The sequence below is a fragment of the Halictus rubicundus genome, chromosome 9, assembly GCF_050948215.1.
Source record: "Halictus rubicundus isolate RS-2024b chromosome 9, iyHalRubi1_principal, whole genome shotgun sequence".
NCBI lineage: Eukaryota > Metazoa > Arthropoda > Insecta > Hymenoptera > Halictidae > Halictus > Halictus rubicundus.
The window spans coordinates 10,895,789-10,923,693 of record NC_135157.1 but is presented as its reverse complement, the minus strand read 5'-3'; the positions used below and the strand labels follow the sequence as shown (position 1 = coordinate 10,923,693).

The following is a 27,905-nucleotide window of genomic DNA, read 5'->3' as shown; positions in this document are numbered from 1 at the left end:
GTGACACGGAATGGTACGGGGGCTCTAGTCTCCTATACCTCGTCTGTGCTATCGTATCGACTGGATCTAGAATGACACCGCAGTGCTACCAGTGGTAGAAATGCAAATTAACATCTACCTCACGAAACAACAATGAACCAAGTCGCACCCTACATTACCGATTCGCGGTAACGAGATTCCATCGGCACAGAGGTCGCAGGAGTTAGGAGCGGGGGTCGCGACTCCCATCAACCAATTACATGGTTTATGACGGAGGCGTCACGGAATCGTGGAAGCCCGTGATAAAAGGCAAATGGCCGCCGCAGCGTACGAGAGCGGGTTACGCGTATGACGTTTTTTCTCCGCGGGTCAGTTGTTGACGGGCGCGACATGGTTTAGACGTGTCCGACGGTGGTGTCGATCGTGTCTCGTGAAACAACGGATCCTATCGTGATGTGAACGGGGCGAGGTAGGCAGGCGGAAGGCTCGAACGGTTGTTTCCGTGGCCGGCGATGGACGGTGAGAAGGCCAATAGTGCGGTGATGAAATCGGTGTCGGAGGGTGAGCTGGGCGTGGAAGAGGTTAAATCGTCCGAGGCGAAGACACGGGAGTCCGTTTCGCGGCTGAAGCGTACTTTCACGCTGCCGCGTAATCCGTTTCAGAACGCTAAGATGTCACGGCGACGTCCGAAACAGAACCGTGACTCGAAAGACAACAGCGGCGGAACGAGCTGCAACAAGGACCGAAACAATATGCAGCAGCAAATAGATAGCATGCAGCAGCCCCATATGGGCAGGCTGCACACCAACGGGCAAATCTACTCCGAGAAGAAAGTGTTTCGCAGGCCGTCCTGGAGGAAGTTCATTAACAGGATGGTTCAGCACATGTCCAACGTGGGCGCGCAAAACCATAAAACCTCCCATAGAGACGATCTAGGGTCCAGTGCTGGGGACATTAGGGTCCCTCCACCTCGGCCCGCGCATATACCGCCGGACCGTGTGCCAGGGGTCATAGGTTTACGCAACCACGGTAACACGTGTTTCATGAACGCCGTGCTGCAGTGTCTCTCCCATACGGACATACTCGCCGAGTACTTTGTGCTGGACCAGTACAAGGTCGATCTGTCCAGACGGAACAAATTGAACTCGAAGAAGTACGGGACGAAAGGCGAGATCACCGAACAGTTGGCCCTCCTATTGAAGGCTATATGGAGCTGTCAGTACGACCCGGAGATGAGCACCGCGTTCAAAAGCGTCGTCGACAAATACGGAAGCCAGTACCGCGGGAACTTGCAGCACGACGCTCAGGAGTTCTTGTTGTGGCTATTGGACAAAGTGCACGAGGACCTGAATCAGGCTACCAAAAAGAAATATAAGATTATTAAGGTGAGTGCGTGATTATGTATAATTAATATAGGCACAGTAATTGGGTAAGAGTCCAAGTAAGCATATTTTAATCAATTAGTCTTCACAACATTAATATTCGAATATGTAATCGTTTCGTGCAATTTGAACTCTTCGAAGAGCTACAATGGCGCGAATTTTATTCGTATTGTCAACTCGAATTTTAATCTTTATCTCGAGTTATGTTCGTTATCCAGTTGTGAGGTTAACACTTGTTTAAACGATTGCACATTGCTTTTTACTTACCTTTACTTGCTTTTACTTTTTTTTTTCAAATACGTTTCGAAGAATATCTTTCTTCGAATATCGGTCTTTTTATTACACAGAACATAGAGTGCCACACGCAAGTTGAAACAACAGAAGGATTCTTCAGTGTCGTATCAACTTACCGTCACTTCGATAGTGACAGCTAAAAGACGTAGCGCAACGCTTCATGTGGTCTCCGTGTCAATGTTTGTGCATGCCTTTGCCCGCGTGCGATGTATCGTTTCACGCGTTGCGTGTGACGGACAGGTTTGTAATCGTTCTTGCCGATTGATTACATAATACGAATATACTCATTAAGCAGCCACCGGAGCATGCTTAAAAACGACGCTCGGAAATGTGGGATATTGGTCCATGAAAATGTCACATATTCTTTTTCCTCTTTCGAGCCACTGTCGAACAAGTAGAAGAAAAAGTGTACGTTCGAAGATGTTTTAACTTGTTCTTATCGGTGTTTGTCGTGTCGATTAGTGGGAATCGCGTTCATGGCAGGCTCGAGTGGATTTTATTTATTTTTTAGGAGCACACTGAGTCAGTCGATCGAGACGAGGCCTTAACCTAAATTTATTTCGCGTTTGAACGCTACATGCCGCGCTTTTTGATCGAGGCCATTAGGCAGAGTCTGGACTGGACGATGTCACAGAAATGGCATGATCACTTCGGGAAAGGCAAAATTTCGAAATTGACGAAAATCGGTTTGTCGTGGAGTTTTTCCTTTTCTCTGAATCCGTGGCACACGATCGTACGAACGTGTAGAAATTACGGAGGAAAAGAGCTCTGCGGCAAACTATTACTCTTCCTAATTGCCACTTGTAATTATTTCCTGGAATTTTGTTTTGAAATAATTTTTTTCTTTTTCGAGAAAAATCTTTCTTTTATTGTACATCTATTATAACAATTGCACTTTTTTTGTCATATTCAAATCATTTTGAAATTATCTTTGTGCAAAATAGGACACGATTATTAAAATATTAAATAGTTTTGTGTCTATAATTTTAGTATCAGGAATTTATCGCAATTGAATAATGTCGAATGAGTTGTTAAAATTTTTAATTGTTTAAAAATAAAAAAATAATGTCTCCCCGACGGGGAATCGAACCCCGGTCTCCCGCGTGACAGGCGGGGATACTAACCACTATACTATCGAGGAGTAATTGTTTATATTATTTTCGTTATTCCCACACATGATTAAATTTCGATCTATAAATTTATATCGTAAATTTAATCTTTTTTTACATTGAATACATTTTTCCCAGAAATATTGAATTGACGAATCACTGTTAACACTAAACCTACCTCGGTTAAAATCACCGGTTTTGCATTTTACAATTATTGGAACTATAAAAACTCATTCATGGAAAATAGTGGAATAAATTTTCTTATCCAAGCATTTATTATATTGAAAATGACGGACAATCTTAATAAATTTAGGGTTGCCATTTTTATAAGGCAATATTTATCAGACAATGTTAATGCTTGGCAGGTTTAGTGTTAAAGAATAAATGAGTAAAAAATTGAATAATATTCGTATAAAATTCGTCTCGTAATTACCGTGCGAAAACACGGGATACAATCAGGCATTAAGCCGGATTGGGTATTAGCGGATAAAAACAAACGTCAGCAAACTGAACTTTTTTTTTGCCCGCCGTGCGTAAAACTGTGTTTATTCAGGTTGCGAACTTTTCATGAATGTTTTGAACGCTCGGTTGCGTACAGAAAAATTCCCTTGCAAAATCGAAGACCATATTCGTTGAACGCTTATTCGCGTTCGTCGCCCACGATGCAAAAGAAATCTCCGCGAAACGCATCATACAGAACGTAATTACAACATTGCGAATATCAATTCTGAATTATCATGAACAAGCAGTTGATGCGACATAAAACCATAAAACAAAATTGATAGTCATACTTACTCCGCGTGTTTATTGCTGCTGCAATAATAATCTCACGCGCTCTAAAAAATTTTAGATTAGGTACGTAAATGGACTAGTTCGGAATGAAAAAACCCGTCAGTAATTACCCATTGACTGTTAAATTCTACTTGATAGGTATGCAGGAGGGGGGAAGCTGTTACGCACCCAATGTAACGGAAAAACCAGCGAGAATCTTATTGCCGCACGCCCTAACCGTAATTCAGAAGTCATTAGTTTATAGATACAATCCGTTTATTACGGGTAAAATTTCAGACATTTCATAGCCCCCAATAATTGTAAAAAGGAAACCCTACCGATCGAGAAAATTCCGAGATACCTGGAGTTAAGGTTTTACGAGTATGACCCAGGTCATCTTTCACCCCATCTGGCAAAACTTTAACAGAAGCAGAGATTAATGAAAATTCAGTCTCGTAGACTCGCTACAGTTATATTAGGGGTACCCATAAGTAATCAATTATTTGCAAAGAATTTGTTTTGCCTTTAGTTCTGTACCGATCGTTGAAACACGTATTCTTTTACAGTTTTCGGTAAAGCAGCCTGTGTTCTAAATATTCTAAAAAGTATCATTTTTACAATCCTGCAATAAAATAGCGGTGTCATCGCATACTTTTTCATTTTCATGCGGAATTTAATGCAACGGTAACAACAAAGAAAATTTGCGATGTTTATGGAGATGTATTGAAGCTCAACAATTGTCAACGTTGGTTCACAAGGTTTGCTGCTGGTGATTATGATCTCTCTGACAGGCCTCGAAGAGGACGATCAGTTGAATTTGATAATGACACCGAAAAATCTGTAGTGGAAGCTGATCCAAAATGAAGTATACAAGAATTATCGAGAAGCCTTGGGTCCACATGGTCAACTGTACAAAGACACCTACACGAAATGGGAAAGGCATATAGGCAAGGAATATGGGTACCGCATCAATTATCTGAGACCAACAAGAATATTCGTCGATCAATTTGCACTTCATTGCTATCCAGATTTCGTAGAGATCCATTTCTTAGCAGAATCGTTACCGGAGATGAAAAATGGATTCTTTATGATAACATAAAGCGTTCCAAGCAGTGGCTTTCTGCAAATCAAACCGCAATATCAACCCCTAAACATAGCTTATCACATAGAAAGGTGTTACTGTGCATTTGGTGGGACTGTCGTGGCATAATTCACTTTGAGTTGTTGAAACCTGGAGAAACAGTTATTGCTGAGTCGTATTGCCAGCAATTACTACGGCTGTATTCGGAACTATTGAAAAAGAGGGTTTCTTTAATCCACAGAAAAGGTGTAATACTGCAAATTGACAATGCCCGGTCAGCGAAACTCACTCAGGAAAAAATCAAAGGATTGCAATGAGAAGTTTTACCGCATCCCCCATCACTGGATATTGCTCCTTCTGACTATCATCTTTCCAGATCTCCGGTGCATTATTTAAGAAATAAAACATTCACTTCTGCAGAAGATGTAAGGAGGCACCTTGAGTCATATTTTGCTCCACGAACCCTGGATTTCTAGGGGATTGAAAATTTGCAGGAAAGATGGCAAACTGTCCTTGATAATGACGGAGATTATATAATAAATTAAGAAATAAAGACTTAAATTTACTACAAAGTTTGTTTTAGATTTCAATTCATTACTTATGGGTCTCCCTAATATCATAGATTTCCTATTCTAGAATAGGGTAAGGGACCAACAGCAGGCACAATAATTGGTACCCAACGATAATTGGGTCCCTACGCTAATCCCAAGCCATCCCATACGCGGGTACTACAAGAAACTCTAAAAATACACACATGATTCCCCGGAAGGAAGGAAGGAAGGAAGGAAGGAAGGAAGGCAGGAAAGAAGGGCATTTGTAAAAATACAGGGCCGAGAGACGGCCCGTGTTGTGTTCTGCCGCTAAAAATAGTAGACACTCAATAAGCACGAACTTGAACATGATCGGCTGTGCCACGCGTTTTTGTGTCACAACGCGTAGAAGGGGAGAGCGAACCTCACGAGACGAATTTCAGCTCGATGATTCACCGCACGAGATGCTCGTGTACGATAAGTATGACGTAACGGTTGGAGAAAAATGCGCAGCATTGCGCGCCCCGGTTGATTGTTCGCCGGTGCGCCGGCACCTGATCGTTCGCAACGAGAAACGGGTCTAGCAGAAATTCGGGGGAAAAAAGACGACGGTGCGCCGTTGAAACGATCTGCGAAATATTTGCGGCCGCAGCGGTCTGCAACGGTACAACGACGATTACATGAACGGTGAGGTAAGAGAGGCGGAGAAAAACGGCTGCAAAACAGAACCGTGAATCATCCCGCGCGTCGAACAAAAGAGGGAACGGTTCACGGCGGGACAAACGGCTGACCCGATGAAAGCTGGAACACAGTCCTCTCGAGTCGCTTCTCCATTTTCTTTTGCCCCCCTGACCGACTGTAATTAATTACTAATGTTTGTCAACATGTTCGCCGCTGCTCCGTCTCACTTTGAACTCGCGTACCGATTTATCAATGTTTTTGGGTCCAATCTCGTTTCTGGCAACAACCTGACAATAGCATCCTGTTGTGGCTCAATGTCAATTTTTTTTTTCTTTTTAATAGAAGGCTCGGTCACTGAGGAGTGTAAACATAACACGGTTCGGATGTATCGGTGTGAGATCAGGAAGCCACTACTAATGCAATGAAAAAACTTCTTTATGTTTCATTATTTTCGCGGCCCCTCACGGGGGCACAGTTCTAGATAGTTCTGGGACAATTGTATGCTAGATATTTGGGACAGTTATCGAGTAGAGTATACTGTATACATACAGGCATAGCATGATAAACATAGGCTTTCTTTTTCTTCTAGGAAATTGTGAACGATAAACAAGTTCTGTTCACTGTAAAACAATTCGTAGAAGGGGTTCATTTGTATGCAGAGGATATTTGCAGTTTCCAAGTTGCATATGTTTTTATATAGAGGTTCAGGGGAGGCTATACAGGTTTACGAATTTGTAGAGATCCACTGTCATGTCTATCGGTGACTTAAATAGGCACAGGTATTACCAGGAAGATTAACACGTATTACAATGGACTAATTACCGAACAAATAGAGCCTCGACTAGTTCCAGTAAAGGATTCTTAATCTTATTCGCGCCGATTAGGTGTTACACAACCAGTGTGATCGATTATTTTTTTCTATGCGGCATAAATTATTGACTGTCGCCAACTTTTTTTTTTATCGCCGTTTCGAATATATTACTTAGCGAACGTGCAATTACACATGCGTGCACGCGATATTGTTTCCGATTTGCATACACGCCGACTTCCTGGGTATTTGTTCAACGCTTTAGTTTTACACCTCTGCTGCGGCGTACTCGTCGCGCAAAAAGAAACGGTCGTCGGCCCTGACAGAGGAGAAAACGTCGTGAAATTGTACGGCATTCGCCATCCGGGCAATTACTTCCCTGGCGTGGCTAATAAGCGCCGAGATAAATTCAGTAAAAACTACTAATTACGAGGAACAACGGATTTTTCTTTTCTCCTGGGCGCGAACTTTCTACTGGCTATGTTTCGTGGCAACAACGGGGCGATTCTTTTGTTAGGTTGTCTTGCCATAAAGATTGACCAGAGTCATCTGATTTTAACACTAGAACTACCGAGCAATAAATGCGACTGACGTATATCGCTTTGTAACAGTGACAAGACTGTGTCCATTCAGACTCCATACAACTTTTATTGTAGTATGTGCTTCAATGAAGAGGTTCATTAAAACATTTCTAATGAAAACATTTTTACAATTTCAGTAATTGTAAAAGAAAAAATTAGGAACCAGTCATTTTCACTGGTCCGGTAGTTCTAGTGTTAATATTCCTAAGAAATTATGCACGCGATTAACGAGTCGCCCATTTCAAGGAGGTACCACATTTTTGTATAAAATTTCAAAAATTTACATAACCGATTCGAGGAAGTAATTTCGAAACTATAAATATTGCTTGTGCCTGCGGGACCGATTCGATGTAACCGCCTTCGGATATATCGCTAACCACTTTTTTCCGGGCCCCAACTATTTTTTCCACGGCTGCACAGTTCTAGAATTACAGTTGCAGCTATTTCCCATATCTCGACTTTTTTCCCCTTTTATTTTTTCACACAGCCTTCTGTTCGAACTCTCAATCGAGACGTGTTGTCTGCGTTCTCGCCAAGTCTACGTGTCGAATTTAACAAGTTTACATATACTCGATGCTTGCTGCGTGCATCAAGCTGATGCATATATGGTTTTGGATTTATACTTCTCTCGTTACATATTGTGATATTCTACGTTTAATCATCGACGTGATTAACACTTCGACTGCCAAACTAGAAACCTCAAAAATTCCATGAAATCAAAGTAAGTTATTTCATAAAATAAAAATTGAAAAAAATTAAATGTATGATATTGAGTAGTCCTCCAACTTTCTTGCATTTTACAGATCCTAATAAAATTTGGTACAATGAATATATCAACGTAAAAATTCATTTGAAAACCTGCACAAATAATTCCGTCAGCCACATATGGGTGACGTGGCAGTCAACGTGTTAAATCAGTTGTGGCAACATCTTGTTGTACATCTTTGATGTCCCTTTGAACACGTGGAGAGGAATGCGGGGCTCTCCAATTTCCTATACTCTGTGATTTTCAAATATGCACAGTTCATCATTCTGTCCACATTCGTAATCCTATGCTGGTGAATCCAGGACAGCCCTTACACCTACAAGGATTTCCCATGATCCTACATTGGTGTCCTCCTTTAACACTAGATTTACGGGACCCGTCAAAACGACGGGTTTTATGTTCTTTAATTTACAATTATTGGGATTGTAAAAATGCATTTATAGGAAATTCATTTAACACATTTATTCCTTGGAACATATATTATAGTAAAAGCCTGCTAAAAATTTGGCTGAATATATTCTTGGTATTTTTATATAAAATAATCCAAACTGACCACTTTTAGTGCTCCGTAAATCTAGTGTTAATCCTACACGCTGTTTCACACAGCTAGCCATGTGTACGCGACTCGAGATTCCTCGATGCTGTATCTTATCAGCTGTTTCTTACGCGCGCGGTCCAAGTTATTTGCCGGTCATCAGATAATGAAGCGATCCTCCAGCGAAGTCGATAATCCAGATCGGTAACCGACAGTGTCCGACATGTCGCCCCCTCTTGTTAACGGCCGCTGCCTCGTGCCACTTTTTCGTAGCCGGTTCTTTTTTGTTTTCCCTCCTCGTCGAGTGCCCTTCGGTGTCGGACACGTTGACCGACTTCTTCGGAACCGGTCAACGAGACGCCTTGAAAATTCGAAGACGTTCGTGGAAACCTCTTTCCCCGTAGCATCTTCTTGACCTTCGGTCCGACTCGGCACACACGCCGTTGCCCGGGTAAAAAATGACCCGGTGCTAAATCTCTTTCTTAAGGGGGCCGGCAGGCATTTGGCCTTGACTGTCACGCTATGTTATCCTGTGCCTTTTTTCTAGACATTTTACGTCTTAAATAAGTAAGTAATCAATTAAAAATGCATACCACCGTGTTTGTACATGTCTTCGCTATGTCTGTATAGAGCCCTTTTTTCGATACGAACACTAAATCTCGCGAAATTAAGAGAATCTCTCAGCGGCAGCCATCTTGTGACGTCATACTTGCTTCAGAATTCGAATTTTCTGCCGAATATCGTTAATTACTCCCCGATGAGGTAGAAATTCGAAATTTGGGCTCTATACAGACATAAATTGGACTTTTAGGAAACACAAGTGACCACTTTTAAACTGCTCATTGCAATATTGAAGCGATAGTTTGAAAAGGTTTTGACCCATGCATAAGCATATGGATTTCAAACCCTGCCGGCCCCCTTAACACTAGAACTACCGAGCCCGAAACGTGACTTAGACGTGTTAGCGTCAACGCATCTTTAACGAGAGGTTTTGGTGGGATGGTCGAAGGGATGTTTATTCCTTGACAGATTTATGGCAGGGCTTTATAATGTCTGTGGCCCGTGAGGCTAAACAGTCCTGGCAGCAGGCGACGCGACAGCTGATGACCGATTTGGGTCTCACAGCTATCGATTGTCTAAGCATTGACTGTTTATTGACGGTGAGAATGTTTAGAAAAGGCAAGCGACCCGACGTCGTATTGCCAAAGACAAGGGACTCTTTGTCCTGAAGGATCTGGCCACGGAGTGGGGAAGGCTATGCCTTTTGGTAAGAGGACTCTGATGAACCCCACGACCCCTTACCCCAGAACCTTGGGACCAGAAACTCCTAGTTTCTAACAGACTTATCCCTTTACAATAACAGCAAGATTGAAATTTTTCATACGATTTTTATGGTAACTTGTACCCCAAAGAAGAGACATATTAAAAAATTTCTCGCGAAAACGTTTTCATAGTTTCAGTAATCGTGAAAGGACTACCGAACAAGTAAAAATGACTGGTGCCGAATTTTTTCTTTCTGAAAGTATAAAAATATATTCAATATGATCCACGAGACTGTCTCCACAGTTGGCGCTAATGGAGTGTAAAGTATACGAGACAGTATTCAGAGAATGTACGACTTCTGCTAAATTGTTTTGACTCATAAAGGAGGTACACTGCATTTGATAAGACAGTTTAACAAGGAGGAGAAGCAATGAAACAAATGTTAGTAGGACACCAACAATTGTTAAAACAATTGAAATCGTCTGGTCAATTTGAGAAAAGTTACTCTATTGCAAAGAGCGTTTGGATACAAATTCCAAACCCAAATTCCAGGCCGAGTTAGTATCGGCTCTAAACGGGTTAACATTCTAGTCGTAACTTCCCTTGCGGGAGCAGGTGATTGTGAGCTGTATTAGTAACCCGTAAATCCGGTCGCAGTGTCGCGCCGCGTCGCGTCGCGTCGTGTCGCGTCGCGCCGGTCAAGCGCAGTGAACGTTGTTGCGGCCGATGAATTGGCGGGTCTCGGAGCATCCGGGACCAGTTCGAGGCGGTTCTCAAAATGCTCGGCGTGCCACTCGGGCACGTGCTGGAACCACGGTGCGATTGCCGCCGCGTGTATTGTTGACCTTGCGATAAGATCGTTAGCTCTGTTGTCCTTTTAAAATTAGGATACGCGGTTTGCGTGGTTCGAGATAAACGGCCTCGGTGACGTTATCGATAAGGTCTTCTCTATCTCCGTACCGTGAATTTTTATCATACATTAAGGTGTAACGAGGCGACCGACGCGCAGACTTCATTAGCATAGGGAAAGGCAACCGTGTGAATAATTTATTATCCTTTTAGGCTCGGCTCCGGGGATAACGCTCGGTGCGTACCGATAGGCTCCTCGAACAACTTGCTGCAACCTTATTCAAGTGATCAATTACACGCATCGTCGATACTTACACCGGTTACTGCACATTTTAATTACATCGAACTTTCTCTACGAATCCTAAATTCTTCCTCGTCCATCTATCTGATTTGAACGATTAGAGAGACAAATTTCTTGCATTGTATAGTGGTACTTCTTCTTGGAAATATAAATAGTTGCAATTCCTGTGCACGTGCCGTACGCATAAAGACCTGCAGTCTAGACTGCTCGCAATGACTTACAGGTGCAGTCTATATTAAGCTACTCTTTCCAGGTAAAAATTATTCGGATTGTTTACAACGAACAAACGCCAAACAGAAATTTCTATCCTGCTTTAATCATTTTAATAAGTCGCAACTAGAGGCTCTTACAATTTTTTAAACTGCACATTTTTAGTATAAATGCACCAAATCGGCAGTCTTGCGATAAATTAAGGTCAATACTCGACCCGGTCAGGAACTCGCGAGGGCGCCCGCCGAAGCCCACGGGCATAGCCGAGGGCAAGGTGACGTAAGCGGGAAAAATATTGACATAGGCTGAACCATCGGCCGTGGTTCGTTTCCCGCCAAGTCGCTTACGCCCGAGGAACCAAATTCTCTGCCCGCACGGGGCGATAGCTGAACGAGACTGTACCCAGATGACTCGAATATAATTAAATTTTTTCGAACCACTATTGAAGCTATAAAGTAAATATTTGCTTGCATAGGCCAGCCTTGTTCCCGAATTGAAATAAAAATATTTTGAAAGAACATCTGAATCTTGCGCAAGCTGGTATAGTCGGTTCGGTGAAATCAGTGCGACGATGGAGTCACGCGTGTTCATTACGGATTCTGTTATCTCGCGGTGAACAGTATTGGTGTGTACAAACATCACGCGTGTCCTTTAGCCAATCGTGCTCCGATTTCCATCGCAGGTCGCTCCTATCGAACTCTCATTTACGCGATCGTTTACGATTCATCCGGGACAGTGCTCGCAGACGTCCTTCGGCGCCTCGTGTATTCTTCCAAGAGGGTCGTAATTCAAACGTGCAAATCACGCGTGACGCATCGCATAGTGCGCCGGGTGAAGGAGATTCGGCAGCAAACATGGAATTTCAAATTTTCATAATTTATTTGTACACTCCATTAACGCTGAAACCTGACGTCGAAACAACGGGCTCCAAACTTTATAACAATAATGATAATATTGCTTTATTCAGCCTTACAGCCAAGAATCGGACTCGGTTTTGCAATATCCTGTACTTACAACAAAATAACTATCTTATCCACGCATTCTCTCTCTCTTTCTCTCTCCCTCTCCCTTTCTCTCTCTGACTCACCCATCCCTACTCTGACTACTCTACCTATATTCTGCCTATTCCTATTCTTATTTTCAAACTTTATACGTTTAACTTTAAGTTAAACTTTATAAGTTTATTTAGTTACCTTATATCTACTATGGTTAGAATGAACTATGCTAGACGCAGTCGACCAACTTCGACGCGTAACCTTTAAAGAGAATGGCCGAATTGAATATTTTTAATTTACAACTGGGCGCAGTCGTTCAACATTGAAACGTCGGTGTGCAGTCGTTCAACATTGAAACGTCACTGTGCAGCCGCGTTTTATGAAAACGTGCGCCACCTTGGACGAGACCTTGCACGCGTGAAACGCGACACGCGTGTTTTCATGCCGGAGGTCGTCTCGGTTCGGGTACCAAGAAGAAATGTTATGGAAAATTTATACACCCGCAGACGGCAGTGTAACTATCAGCGGGACGGCTGACAGCAGAGGACTTCCGCTTTCCAAACAAACTTAATTTGTAACTTTAAATGAGGGTGAAACCGTTACAGAGTGGGGTGGAGACAGGCAATTTATGGACAGAATTAAACGTTGGTTAAACAGAAGCTCACTTTCTATTTTTTGCACGCGGAACAAAAGGCGAGACTGCTTTTAACGCATTCGCTACCACCGTTTCTTTTACTGTCTATCCTCGTCGTTAAAATATTTTATCAAATGTAACTTCCTTCGTGAAGTGTTACAACAATTTACCAGAGAAAAGTACGGAGGAAGTGTAGAAGAAAGTGTTTTTTACTAAATTTGAAAACCATCTATTAGGTAGACCTAATTTCATTAAGATCTACAAGGTGTGAGACTGTTACAAAAATGATTATTATGATATACTTTGTCTTTTCTAGTCTTGTATTATTGAATAAGTCGTTTTGATTTTGTGTGACTTTTATGGGCATAGCACTCAACGTGTTAGGTGCAGTCTGACCGATTTCTTCGAACGCAAGTAGTTCCATTCGATCTTCTCCATCTACGGCGTAGATGAAAAAGTGAAAACAGCTTTCTATTACATTTCCAACACTAAATATTTATAGTTAACGACGCATTCTCATTCCATATTATGACCGTGTCAGGGGCCAACGTTCCGTGGACAATGCCGGTGCGCAACGTACCGAACTTTCTCTCGCGACTTTCATTTTCAATTATAAATATTCATTCGAAGAAAATGCGATAGAGCAATGCCCTGCGGATTTAATTGATGGGAAGCGAAGCTGGATCACGCTTTCAGTCCACGACAATAACTATTCTGTTCGTTTAGTTTCGTTATCACCACCGAACGTATCACTTCCGGTCAAATGATCGGTTTCAGATTTTTCATATTACAATTGTTGACATTATAAAGCTGCCCCCGTCGCATACACTCAGTCCCGTTCAGCTATCGCCCGTGCGGGCAGGGAATTTGGCTGCCCGGGCATGAACGATTTGGCGAGCAACGAACCACGCCCATAATCGCCACATCAAGACTTGTTCCCCCACTCTAATTTCCCTCTCTACCGCGCTATCCCCCCACGCTTCCGCCACGGCCCAGTCACGTGACACGTTCCGCCTCTGACGTGTCTGTTTTTCCCCTCAATTCGTGCTCCCTCCCCTCATTTGACGCCTCCTATCGATGGCTCAGCCTGTAATAATATTTCTCCTTCTGACGTCACATTGCTCTCAGCTATACTCGCGGGCACCGGGCAAAATTACATTACCTTTGTAAGTACGCATTATAAAAATTGTGAAATATTTATATAAATTCAATATTGTAATTTTCCCAAGGTACCCACAACAGTCAGTTTTAGTGCCCAGTACGTTTAGCGTTAACGAATGTTTAAGACGAGTTAATTCGTCATTGTCTGCTTAATTCAACGAATAATTTGATGATTATGTTGTGTGATAGTTACTCTGTGGATCTGTATGCAAGTTCCTATTTAGATAAGCTAAAGAACGAGGAAAAGATATCGTTTGTTCGCGACTACTTTTCTTGTTAAAAATAAGATTACCACTAATTCTTGATAATACGTGGGCTTGTATTTCATAAATTTGCAAGTGCCTGAAGATAAGAGAGGAATTACTGCAGGAAGATCCGCATTCTAGTCACAGGGTGTCCATATTGGCATCGACTCTATTCTACTCGCGTTAATTGTTAGAAAATTTAGCCAAACCGATTGACCACCTTCCGAATTTTTTATAAAATTCCGCTACTAAAAGACGAAATTTAACTTTTGAAATGTACACTTTTGTCATCGTTTTTCTGAACTGTTTCTTTTATGGTGCTGATCGATCTGGCAAATGAACAGCTCATCAATTTTATTTGCTCGAGCTACATTTTGGTAAATGTATGGAATTGAAAAAAATCATCCGGGTGAACGGTTTAAAAAATGAGCATCTTAATTCGCGACGGTTGGGATCGGAAGCGTCTGGACAACCGGTTACAAAATTCGCAAACGTGCGTGCAGACTTTCGCCGTGTCTTCTCGTTCGAACGGTTCCGTTGCAGCGCGGAATGTTTGATAAGAATCGTGCAGGACAACAAAGACAGATGATAAGTGTATCGAGGGCTCGTCAATGTAAACACCAGTGTTTATCGACGGGGAGGAAAATCGGGAACGTTCGTCGCTTTTCGATGTTCGTCGTCGCCGGCAGGATCATCCGTCTGCCTATAAATAACCTCTTATGTTCGCGAATTCTGCTAAAAAACGGCGAGAAAATCGGCACCCGATAAGCGGAAAGGTTTTAGGCGTCGACGGGCGCCGTCATAAATTTCCGCGTCCGCGAGTACAGCATAATTTTCCTTGTTGGTTGACATTGAAAAATTTGCGACCATAATTGCCCTTGCGAAATCGCTCCACATTTGACACTTGCTAACACGCTTGGCGGAACTGTTTCACAAACAAAAGAGAAGTTCGTGAGATTAAATCGGAACCGTCTCTCGTTGTTTGCCAATTTTGTCAAAATACACTCCTTTCTCCCTTTTATCGCTGGCTGATCAAATTTGAGTAACGTTTAACCGCAAAGCAGGCGACTTCCTGTTGCAAACAGTTCCGTCTGTTACACGCGATAAGGCTATTACTATCGTTTCAATTCAATTTGAATATATACGCTTCGTTAAGTAGGCTTCCTCCTCTTTTTTCTCTCGTCAAATTAGAGTCTCATCAGATTTAAAGAATAAGTCGTTTGTACACTTCGCCTGCTGGCAATTGTGTCCATTAAAAATGTTGAAGTGTGCGTCGTCCAACAATTTCTTTGGAAATTATCATTTAAAAGAGAATTATTGAACGTCATTTAGCAACCACTGTCATAAATAAGTCTATCTACATTTTACCCAGATAGCCTGCCGATAGATTTTTCCATGACAATGCTGAATTGTTAATCTTCGATTTTTAAAAGACTCAAAAGTTTCCAGCAGTTAAAGATATTCTTTATCGTCGACGACCAATCCTTCACAAATTAATATTCGTGGCTCGCAATAAATCAATTACAACTTTATTTTAACACTAGGTTTACGGGACCCGTCAAAATGACGGGTTCTAATATTTTTAATTTACGATTATTGAGACTGTGAAGATCCATCTACGTGCAATTACTCGACAAACTTATTTCCTTAGGTATATATTATTTAAAAAATGGCTGAAAACTTGGATAGGCAGATTCTTCTTATCTTTACAATGTAAAATACTCACTTTTAATGCTCCGTAAACCTAGTGTTAAAATCGAATGTTGTACCCAGCACATTGGTGGAGATTATTTTGATTATTTTGATTTGATTTGACATTGCATCGCAATGTTTTAGATCACCCTGTACAATTCTAGCGGATGAAGCAGTACCGTAACAAGGACCGACCTTGAATGGGGCCACGGTGATCCAGTCCGCGGCACGACCGTTTTGCGAAACACGGTCAACGCGACCTTTTTCGCAGCTTCCGTTGACAAATGGCAGTTTTTTTTTTATTGGCATACGTCGTTTGGATCATCGATGGAATCCGGTCGTGCGATGTTCAGTATAGATTCCATGCGGCGCGCGAAAGCGAAGAATGCCATACAGTATCGCAATGCGAAGACCAGAAGCGTATAATTTTCCATGGTGGCGTGGCCGAGTTAATTGCTGCCGGCGGGTGTAATTTTCTCTTTCCCACTCGGTCTTAATTATCGGGTCGGCATCCACGGAATCGCCGGTTTCGTGTCGAGGATTTCGAATATCTTTTTCACGTCTAATTATTTGATCCGATCGTTGGAAAAATTAATGCCCGAACACGCGTAGCTGGAGACGAACCGTCCGCCCTCTTTTATTTGTTGTTTGCGTCAACTATTTCCTCGATTCGTTCGACGACTGTGCGGAATGAGTCACGACCCGAGAATAATAACAGTGGATCTTCGTTCGAGCGAATCAGCCGCTAATAAATGTTACTGGTAAACATGCAAATCACTGCTGTTGTAAAATCAACCGGATAAACGCCGATAACCTAATCGTTCGGACTCGAACGAGTTAATTCGCGGCTCGTGTGTGACTTCATCCCTCGGTAACCCCCTTTGTTATTTTCTTCTTTGTCCACCCAATTCGTGTGTCTTATTTTGTCGAGTAACGATATCAGGCGAACTAAGACTTTTGTGAAAATATGAGAATTTCAGCGGTTTCTATTTCTCTTCGTTACATTTGCCCGTATTTAAATAGATGACCTGTTTAACGAAACACCGCGCGCACGAGAATTATTGCCGAAAATGTTCGTTACATTAATTTTGCTCGCAACACGCGTCACGCCTCTGTGCGCATTTATGCTCGAAAAACCAGCTGGTTAACAGATTAATCATGGCTTTCCGTCTCCGTGGCGACCTTCCTCTGTACACTGAATCGTACTATCGAATTAATTACTATCTCCACCCACGCGACGGCTAAATGACCCTGACGAATTGCAGCCTCCGTTTATTAACAAATCCAATTAACGCGGGCACGTTTGCGGCGGGATGAATTTAAATGGAATCCACGGAATCCGATAGCCAACTTTTTTTCACGCAGTCCTGCGAAACCGATCGTCCTACATTTTTACATCGCTGCAATATTCGCTAAACTATTTACCACGTAACTTACTCACAATTCGATATTACATAATTCATAAGCAGACCGCGGATATTTATGGAAAATAAAAATTCTTTGCATCCGCCGCAACATACAAGAGCTAAACACATTTTTTTTTGCATCCTCTAATAATGTTCATAATGCGTTGGTGCTCTTACATTTTTTTTAATCTGTCTACCGTATATTGGCGCGATTCTATGACAACAAGGAAACTATAGCAACGAGTCCAGTATCTTTGCGCTCGAAGACATCTGTTGCTCTTTGCGCCGATTGTTTACAAACACCGGTTTAAAGTCGACGCGATCAGTTTATTTGGATTCAGCTCATCTATCAGCCGTAGGCCGCACGTGCACAAATTGTCTTCTGAATGACACATTACGCGTGTACGCGCGTGTCGGTGTTTGCGGGAAATCTTTTCGTTGACACGCTGTCATTGATGATACCGGCATTAACGAGCTCCGGGGCTCTGTGCGAATGATTAGTGCCGGTTCCACCTGGATGCAGCTGTGTCCGAGCCATAGTCGTCAGGGGAGCGAGCACGAATTTAGGGGAAAAAGTAACCCTCTTTCCCCATTGTGAAACGCATCACGTGACCGGCCCGTGGCGGAATAGCAGAAGGGGAAGTTAGGGTGGGGGAACGATCCTTGATCCGGGGACTATGGTCCGAGCGGCAAGAATCATCTGTTGAATCTACAGGACGCACAAAAGTGAATGGTCTCGGGTCAGTGTCATTCGCAGCAAGTGTTCTACAAAATTGATTACGCTTTTGAAAATGAATATTAACCCCTTATTTGTTAAAGCGCGAAATCTAAATGAATTCAGTCTTGTGATTTTTATAAGGCAACGTTCACTCGTTATTCACTCGTTATTTTGTGCTCGGTACGGTTGATAAGCTTGTACAAGTGATAAAGTACTGGGTCGTAAGACAAACAATTATAAAATTGTTGGCTACAAGTAGTCTTTATTTAATCACAGTTATCAGCGTTTGCAATGAGTCACAACTATATCGTTAAAATTGGAACATATATTTTCCACTGAACGAGTGTATGTTACAATTAAATGAACAATATCTTTGGCGAGATTAAATGTCATTTAGTTCGCGCGTCGACGAGTCAACGCTTATTTTTTTGCATTTTATTCTTTGAATCTTCTACAAACTCGATTCCTGCGATACTTGCTATAATAATGGGAATTTGCAGAAATTTCTGCAGCGTCGGTGTGGAATTTTTTTTTTACACCGGGTACATGGGGGGACACGGAAGGTAATTCGAGCGGTGTCGGATTCGAAGTGTATTGTGCATCGAAATGCATACGTCCGAATGCGTTCCGTGTTTGTCAGGTCGAAAGAAGTTAATTATAAGTTACGAGCCGAGAGCCGTTGATTGCCACTGTTACGTAAAGAATGTTTAGAGGCGTCCGACTTCCGGTCCTTTGTTTTGCAACGATATAGGAAACGATCCGTCCCTGCGCTCGGATATCGTTGCAGTTTTTCTAGCAACGGTTGCATCGCGATCGCATTTCGCGCAGCTCGGGAAAAGGATATCACGACGCGCGAATCTAATTGAAATCGACACGAAATCCGTTGCGCAATCCACGCGACATTCCTATCGCGCTTCGATTTATATCGATTGCCGATATGAACAATTTGTTTACATACCTACGTGAAGGTATTCGGACACCATTCGATTCCGTTGTTTTTGGAGCAAAGCTCCTGTCCAACGAATTACAATTATAATATAAAATCAAAACAATGGTTAAAATAGAAATGTATTGAAAAAAAAAATAGAATAATTGAAAGTAAACAAGAATTAATAGTTATGCTGTTTTTAGAGTCAACAGGAAGTGAATCGCGTGACTAGGACAATTTGTAATGAAATTCTTCGGGTTTAGAAACTTCGACTCTGCCGCTAATTATTTGGGTCCATCGAGGTCGTCCCAAGGTCACAATTTCTCTCTCATCCCAACAGACCCACCGCCGCGCGCCGGTCCATTCTGACGTAATCGGCGTTTGCATAGTCATCGGCAAAAAACCGACGCGCGCGTGCACAACCGCGTCCTCAAGTTTCAATAACAATTACCGCCATCCTAAATTCGAGAAGACTTACTTACGCTCGCAGAATTTTTTTTGAAAAAATGCATATGCCCACAATAAAACCAGCGTTTCGTTACCTAGGCATTTTCTCATGTCCGTATAGTAGTCACCTCGTCACGCTTTCTGAACGATGATACATACACGGTTGTGCATAGAGCAAGTTCGTAAGTTAAGTTTCAAGTTGATCAGATGGATCAAGATGGCTCATTTCAGATCTATAATTTGAAAATTGTAACTGTGGCTTTGCGGCGAGGCATTAAAACTGTTCCTACAATTTCTAATGATTTTTTTTCTGTGAAACTTTCACCAACATATTCGTGATATTTTCCGGATTGAAATGAGTCCAAACATGACATAGTTCGGAACTAGCATGCTTGTTCAAATCACGATACAGTAGAACCTCCACTATCCGAACTAGTCGATGCAACACGAGTGTTCGGATAATAGAATAATCACTCATCTACACTATCAGCTTTAAATGTGAAACACGTATTCGGATAACGAATAAAATTCAGATACGTTCGGATAATCGAGGTTCTACTGAATCGTGTATTAAACGAGCAAACCTGCTCCGAACTATATCATGTTTGGACTCATTTTAATCAGAAAAGTGCCACAAATACATTGATGTAAGTTTCGTAGGAGAAAAATTGAAAAAGGGTGGGGATACAATTTTTCGCAAATATCGCGAACATCTGTTTGACCCGTAGCAAATAGGCATCGTGGAAGAGAATCAACCCTAGAACAGAGAATTATTTTCGTGACACCCTCTACACGTGCACCGACCTGACATTGACCAATTGTGAGTCGCGAATCGTAGCGTGAGTCGTTACAACCTGTAAGCATTGAAAATTACTTCCGGCAACCGGATCGGCGATACATCCTGCGGATGGCTCAACGGTTATCCCAATCCGGTGGCTTACGAATGCACACGTTCGCAGTTATCGCCTGCTCGAAACAATTAGCCTTATCTATGTTGTAATGGAAGACCGGTTGTCTTCGTGAAAACAGACAATATAAATACGCGGGCCCAGTCATTCGAAAGCGGAATGCTTCGCGCAATCTACTGCGAAATACTTGTCTCATTGAAGTCACTGTCCTCAAATCTTGTTCAACACTGAGTCACGTCTGATCCATATCAATAAAGTACTAAGTGTATCTATCTAGAGACACAACGGTACGAAATAAAACAAACCGATATATTTAAACGTTCGTTTCTATACCTTCACGGAAAATTCGAATTATTTTCAGAATTCGCTGTAAAGAATATTAAAATGTACCAACCAGTGAATTTTCAACAGTTGCTGATACATGTAAAGATAAGTCGAGAGAGAAAGGAATTTTCCGCAGAATAATGCAGCACTGACTTTGAAAATATTATTCAATTATTTTTGCTCGTTGACTCGTTGCGAATTTCTCCATGAGAAATTCCAAAAAGAGAATTTTAAAACTCTGAAACAAGAATTTCAAAATACAGTTCAATTATTTTTGCTCGTTGACTCGTTGCGAATTTCTCCATGAGAAATTTCCAAAGAAAGAATTTTAAAACTCCGAAACAAGAATTCGAAAATATACATGTAAGAAAGAGTTATTCATCTTTTTTAATGGGAAATTGACTCATGGGTCACCCCGTAGAATCATCCCTCGTTCGTTTGTACACCCTGTATAGTGGAGTTTCCAAGTGACTTCTTTTCGTATGCGAAGGGTAAAATAATGTTTTTTTGTCGGAAAGGTGGATGAAATGTTTGTGTAATAAAAATGTTGATGGATCGAAAGTGGCCAGGTACAGCTGTATTTTTCAATCCATTAAGAACCTTTTAAGGTTGTAGGTAATATTTCGACGGACATCCCTCGCGTGTCACCTTTTGTAATTTCTGCGTTGGTCGCGGAGAATACGTGGGCGTTGTTTGGGAACAGCGTATTTCGAAGGTCATGAAAACAGAAGATTCGTGATCTGGTTAAATGAAGCCTTCCATGCCGATCGAGTACTCTGTACTGGGAATCCACTGACCGAAAAGGGGGTAGAGGAAAAGCACGCGAGGCTTTGCAGGCGGTTCGCTAAACGCTACCAATGAAACTAATTCAATTATCATTGAAAAATTTCCGATCGATACCAGTCAAACGCGGCGTAACTGATACACCGTTTTCTCGAACGTGACTTACCACAAACTAGGGTGAGGGACGCAATTACTGTGGGGGTACCAGTTACTGTGCCTATGTTAATTTTTAAAGCATAATCAATGCTAACAAAACAGGTATTAACTGATTTTAATGAAAAAAATTCAATATCTCTCTTTTAATATTCATTATGCTTCAAAAACCAGTATAATTATTATAGGCACTGTAATTGGGTACCTAGCAAATAAAATCTTCGCGGAATGCTCTGACGCGCTTAACGAATTGTTGTTTCGAGTCGTGGTTCTCAACATTTGTTCCGTAATTGATAAAAAGTCAAGTAGATGCAAATGCTATTGCAACCGTTCCGGTCGGCATTATTCTATTTATAAGCAATTACACGCGCGACGATAGTTAGCTCGACGTTTTCGAGGTGATTGACACTTTGAAGGCGGACTTTGAGATCTTCTAATCCGCATTGTCTGCCGGGCGAGGTTGCGCTCCGATCAAACGCAAACAACTTTGTGAGTTTTAGCGAGCCGGCGACAATTGTCTGACGTTTATTAGCATACTCCAGTCGGTTTACCCCATCCGACGGGCCTGTTGCGAAACTCGGGGACAGAAAATGATGCGCGGGACAGACGAGAGGCACCGTAGAATCGCGAACCGCCGGGTAGACAGTTATTATTAGAACGGTCGCGTTATAAGCGTTCGTCTTTGTGTACATTAGGAGGTAAACTGGTTTCGTGATTTTCACGCGTCCAATCAGCAAAAAATATGCCCACGGAACGGCTTGTCACACGTGAATCCGCACGCTGGACGCACGTGTAACTGCTAATCGCAACAATGGCGGCGCCACCTCCTTGTCGTTGCAAAACAGAAGATCTATTAGACGGTCCACGAGCCGTCGTGTTCTGCCAACAGTCGAGCAATTGCGATAGCGGAGAAAAATAATTAAATCTATTATTAAACAGATATGTACGATTAAATGTGAAAGGGTAATAATTTGTTTAACATACACATTCGTCGCGACGTATAATGTCTAACTAGATCGGAGCTGCTCAACATGCATATTAGCGGGCAAGGGCGCCCGCCGATGCTCGGGGGCTCAACTACGGGCAAATGACTTAAAGGAGTGGGGATAAGGCACATCGGACATTCTCGAGTATACATATATGTTTTCTCTAATCGACAGATAAGGTTACTTCATCGGAATTTCTGAAACATTATCAAAAATCGATTACGCTTCCATGAAGCGCTCGTAGATTATTATATACAGGGTGTTTCACCGAAAATATCTCGCTTGTTTTTTATGATAGACAAAAATTGCAGAGGAAAACATTAGTTGGTTCAGGAGGGCAAATATTATGATAGGCAAAAAAATTTGTTCGAGGTTATATCTTTTCAGATTTCTAGGTTATCGAAGTTTTTTTTAATGTAATGATATACTTTTATTATCGCTATGTGATAGCCGAGGTCAAGACGAATCCAACAATCTGTAATATTATGACCTTCACGTGACCTTTTAGCGAGATATTTTAGATGCCCGAGTTAGGTGAAACACCGTGTGTATATATATATATAGATTGCGAGATTATAATCGTACGACTGATTACGTCTCCCTTTCAGTGGTTTTCCATCGTTTTAGCAATTAGTTTTAGTAACGCGTTGTTTATCTGGCTTCTCACCTGGCTCGACCTATGACGTAGAGTAAAAGAAAGTCCTCTAGGCTCGATTAAATGCAGCTGCACTTACGCGTGCATAGAAGGGTACTTACATTATGGTTCCATGCATCGTTATCGGTGCTCTCTATAATTTACGAACGATAACGATTAATTGTTTCGTCATCGCTTTCGCGCACACCCAAACAGTTTCCTGCGATACGGTCGTCGTACGCGGTTTAAACAATCGCCAAAATGGTACCACCAATCAAGGAGAAATTGTAACTAATTTAAATTCCATTCAATTAAGGCCTCGCTGACATTTATTTCACTGTGAAATATTTTCAATTACACGTGCAATGTAAAACAAATCACCAGTCCGCGGCGATTCTAATTACAATGTGAAAGTTTGAAACTCCCGCCAATTACCTTGGAACGCAGTAGCCGTTCTTCGCAATGCATCTACGAGGAACGTTTCAAAATCGCGTTCGCGATCTTGCGCTCTATGGATTTCTCAACGAATTCTATGAATTCTGATAACGATAAACATTCTTCCCGTTGATGATTGAATAAAAACGATGCTTCGCAGAATAGAAAGTTTCCCCCGTTTTCTCTCGGACTGTCCACTCACCTCGTTTCCGTTAAATTGGTGCACGGTATCTGGGCCAACGGAAAAAAAAGAAAATGTTAATAATTTATTTCGCGCTTCCAGGTATTTTGAGCAATTTCTGTAAATTATACAGAAAAGAGATAAGATAGAAACAGTTAAAAATCGAATAACTTGATTTAATTAGATGATAATGTCGACGTTCCCAGTTTTGCTAAAGAGTCAAAAAACATGTTAAATATAATTTAGAAAGGACGTAGTGAGGGAGTCAATTACTGTTGGGGTACCATTTACTGGGCCTATATTAATTATACCTATTTAGTATTAATACTTTTTTTCCTTTTTTTAATATCCAATACGCTTTAAAAATAAATATAATTAACATAGGCTCAGTAACTGGTACCCCGCAGTGATCGGATCCCTTGCCCTATGTATTATTTGTTTATGTTTATAGCATTTATTGTATCTCGATGATTTTCGTTTGCAGAATTCGTTCGGCCGTCCGGACGATATCGTTGCAGCGGAAACGCTGGCGAATCATGTTCGGTGCAACAACTCGTTCGTGCACGCAGTGTTCCAAGCCCAGTTCCGATCTAGTCTGACCTGTCCAAGATGTCATCGGCAGTCGAACACGTTCGATCCTTTCCTCTGCGTGTCGGTACCAGTCCCCCAGAACCACCGGCAGATGAACCTTTTCGTGAACGTGTTGTACACGTCACAGCAGCCGCGACAAGTTAAAATCGGCGTTAGCGTGAACCAGGCGGCTAACGTCAGAGAACTGAGAGAGATCTTGGCGAGCGACACCGGGATCGACGAGAATCATATGTTACTCACGGAAGTCCACGACGAAGGATTTCACAGGTAAACACGACTGTGTATACCAGCGCCTGCTTTTCTCTCAACTTACCGCGACTTTTACAGTTGCTAATTCTTGTTCATTCTTTTCCAGAACATTCTCAGATTGCCAACCTCTATCTGTGATCACCGAAAACGACCCACTCTACTGCATAGAACTGCCACAACTGAAAGAACCGGCGGAGCAGGCTTATATTCTTCTTGTATGGATCAATGTCCACGTGAAAGGAGACCTCAGGCAACGCTTCGGCAGTCCATACACGATGCAAGTCTCCCGAGAGACGTCCTACGAAGACCTGCAAAAGCTTCTGCTGAAGGAGATGCACAGTGTTCTGGCTGACGATGTTCTTACGTCTAGTCAAAGCCCTGGACTGTTCAACATCCGAGTCGCGGACCCGGCTGCCACTCCGGTTCAGGATGAACACCCTTGCATAGATCCCTGCGTCGAACATCCTCTGTACACGGAGCAGATCGAGCAAGCGTTGGCTCTTTGCGCCGACGACTCCGGTCCGCAACACGTGAAGCTGATCCTGGAATGGGACGAAGCTACGAAGCGCAATATCATTCAGGACGACACCGATCAGATCGAGGAACACGCGAGCGTGAAACAATTGAAGACCAACTCCGAGCTGGGAGGAGCTGTCACTCTGGAAGAATGCTTCGACCTCTACACCAGAGCCGAGATTTTGGGAGCGGAGGACGCGTGGCATTGTCCCTACTGTAACAAAAAACAGGAAGTCGTGAAGAAGCTAGGCCTCTGGTCCCTGCCCGACATCTTGGTGATACACTTGAAAAGATTTCGGCAACAGTCCAAACAGAGATCCACCTCGAAGTTGACGATGCTGGTCGATTTTCCGTTGTACGGTTTCGACATGACGCCGCACTTGGCCCACAACGGAGTTCAGACTCACAACAACGTTAGCACTTTAGGCGGCTTGGGCTGGTCACCCTGGAAGAAGCCCAGACCACGCCAACAAAATATACCGAAGTACGACGAGAATGTCTACGACCTTTACGCGATATGTAATCACCACGGCCAAGATCTTCAGGGTGGACATTACACCGCGTTCTGTCGGAATCCTTACGACACTCAGTGGTATTGCTTCGACGACACCAGAGTGGAAGCAGTGAACGACACGAACCTGATAACCAACGCTGCTTACATGCTGTTCTATCAGCGGAGAGGATTGACCAACAATTCGGGAACCTCTTCGGCAGCCTCCACCAGTTCCACCGGTTCCGGGCTGGACCACTGGGTTTCGAAAATGCCACCGTTCTATTTCAACAATAAGACTAACAGCAACGTGACGAACAATAACCAAAGCAAGTCGCAGGAGATACTTTGCCAGGAGAAGATCGTGGAGGAGAAGAACATGACGAACTTCAACAGAGGCTGCCGCAATTATGCCACCTTGCAACCAAAGAAGAGGAACGTTGCGACCGAAACGGACGTTGGTCAGATAGATCACTACTCGGACGATGAGGCGCCTTGTAGAAGGGAATGGGTATGTTTGTTGACTCTTGTTTGTTGAACCCTGTACAAACTCAGAGACATTGTCTGCAGACATGTGTACGCATACAAGTGGGTGGCCATTGTATACAGGCTATCTACAGACTGTTCGCAAACAATGCCTTTGTACAGGGATTTACGCAGTCGATCCAGAACATTTATAGGTTGTGTTACGATCAACAGTTTACTCTCGTTATATTAAATTTTTCGAGATTATAATCGCGATTGTTCTTTCAGGCTTCGCCAAAACCCGTCCGGAAAATGTCGTCCATCACGTTGATACCACATGTGCCACAGCCGACGATCATCCACAGTAGCAGTGATCCAGACACAACGATCATCCACGAGTCAACTTTGTAACACACGATCTAAGCCGGACGCGATCTGGCTGGAGCGTCGCTCAACGTGTAGTGCCTGGAACCTGGTGTGCCGCAAAACTTTCCAAAAAAGCTAGCATAACCAGAACACAGACGATTACCCGCGAAGCTTAAGTACATTCGTTTCATATCGCGAGATAGATAGATAGAGAGAGAGAGAGAGAAAGAAAGAGAAGTAAGATCTAGATTAGAAAAAAAAAAGAAAACTTTGAAGTACCGTCGCTCCAAATTTCTACGCGAAAAATATGCTTTCTCTTTGTAAGTAATCGTCGAACGTGCGAAGAAAAAATATCAGTGCCACACGTAGTTCTCTTGATATTATACTATATTTCCAGGGAAAATCAATATGGCGGCGTTCGACGAGTATTTCTTCCGAGTGCGGGAGCGAAACTCGTGGCATTAGTGATTCTTTTGTAATTTATAACGTGTTTGTATACAGATTGCGCGAACTGTATTGTACATTGTAGCAGTTAGTAGAACTTTTTAAAGAAAGGACAAATTATTATATTTAGTATCGAGTACTACGAGTCCCTCATTACGAGTCGTCTATTGTTAATATAATAATATATTAGATCTTCAATGCAATAGGTAACCAATCCTACATATGTCTGGGAAGAATGTGCCCGTGTCAAAGAGTTTACCGCGACTTTTTTTTTATCGCACGAATCGATGCCCTAGTACATCGAACAGAATACAGTCGTGGTTCACGATGGAAACTATGACAATAAGTTGAATCTTGCGTGCGATAGGATTCACGTATTACGATTCATTCGTATCCAAACAAGAAGAAAAATTATTCTTCTCTGGACATACTCTGTAGTCGCTAACCATTGCTTTGAAACTATCGCTTAACTGGAATATTTATATTATATTTTTATCACCCACTAGTGGCCTTATCTCAATAATTAATATATATATATATACGCGTACACACAACATACATACAGTCACATACACACATAAACATATATATATATATATATGTCATTTGCAATCGTGTAAGCATACTTACTAACTACGACAGCGATCTATTGTCAAGCATTGACATTGTATCCGGAAGCCACCGAATTACAGAACGGCCAACCTTTTTATTTTATTGTTCTTTTTGGCAATCTTTTCTTGACCAAAAAAATCAATATACTTCCACTATTAACTCTTCTCGTTCTTCCTGTGATTGGCACAATTTAATGTTCGAAAACGAAAGCCTGAACGTTGGTAGCACGGGTGGCTCCCCTACATTGATAACATTGTCCAACACTGATTTTAGGTCTCAACGATTGATAGGTGATTCTGATAGATTTCGATAGTCTGAATGCTAAAAATATTTATCATTGCATTTGGAGTAGTCTATACAATCGTCTCTTTGAAAGAAACATAGCTTCTTTTCTAATGAAAT

The 27,905-nt window shown here is 42.2% G+C and overlaps 1 protein-coding gene and 1 non-coding gene across 2 annotated transcripts; one reads left to right on the top strand and one right to left on the bottom strand.

Moving 5' to 3' along the window:
- Positions 1 to 286: 286 nt before the first annotated feature.
- Positions 287 to 26,665, top strand: LOC143356955 (ubiquitin carboxyl-terminal hydrolase 31). Its single transcript, XM_076793033.1, has 4 exons — positions 287 to 1,364; positions 24,255 to 24,628; positions 24,717 to 26,127; positions 26,370 to 26,665. The coding sequence occupies exons 1-4, from the start codon at positions 492 to 494 to the stop codon at positions 26,490 to 26,492; spliced, it is 2,781 nt and encodes a 926-aa protein (XP_076649148.1). The 5' UTR covers positions 287 to 491; the 3' UTR covers positions 26,493 to 26,665.
- On the bottom strand, positions 2,725 to 2,796 carry Trnad-guc (transfer RNA aspartic acid (anticodon GUC)). Its single transcript has one exon. It is a non-coding gene; the product is annotated as a tRNA-Asp (tRNA).
- Positions 26,666 to 27,905: the final 1,240 nt, after the last annotated feature.

Coding starts and splice junctions, on each gene's coding strand:
- LOC143356955 (XM_076793033.1), top strand. CDS start 492: ATGGACGGTGAGAAGGCCAATAGTGCGGTGATGAAATCGGTGTCGGAG. Junction 24,629..24,716: donor CACGACGAAGGATTTCACAG/GTAAACACGACT, acceptor ATTCTTTTCCAG/AACATTCTCAGATTGCCAAC. Junction 26,128..26,369: donor CGCCTTGTAGAAGGGAATGG/GTATGTTTGTTG, acceptor TTGTTCTTTCAG/GCTTCGCCAAAACCCGTCCG.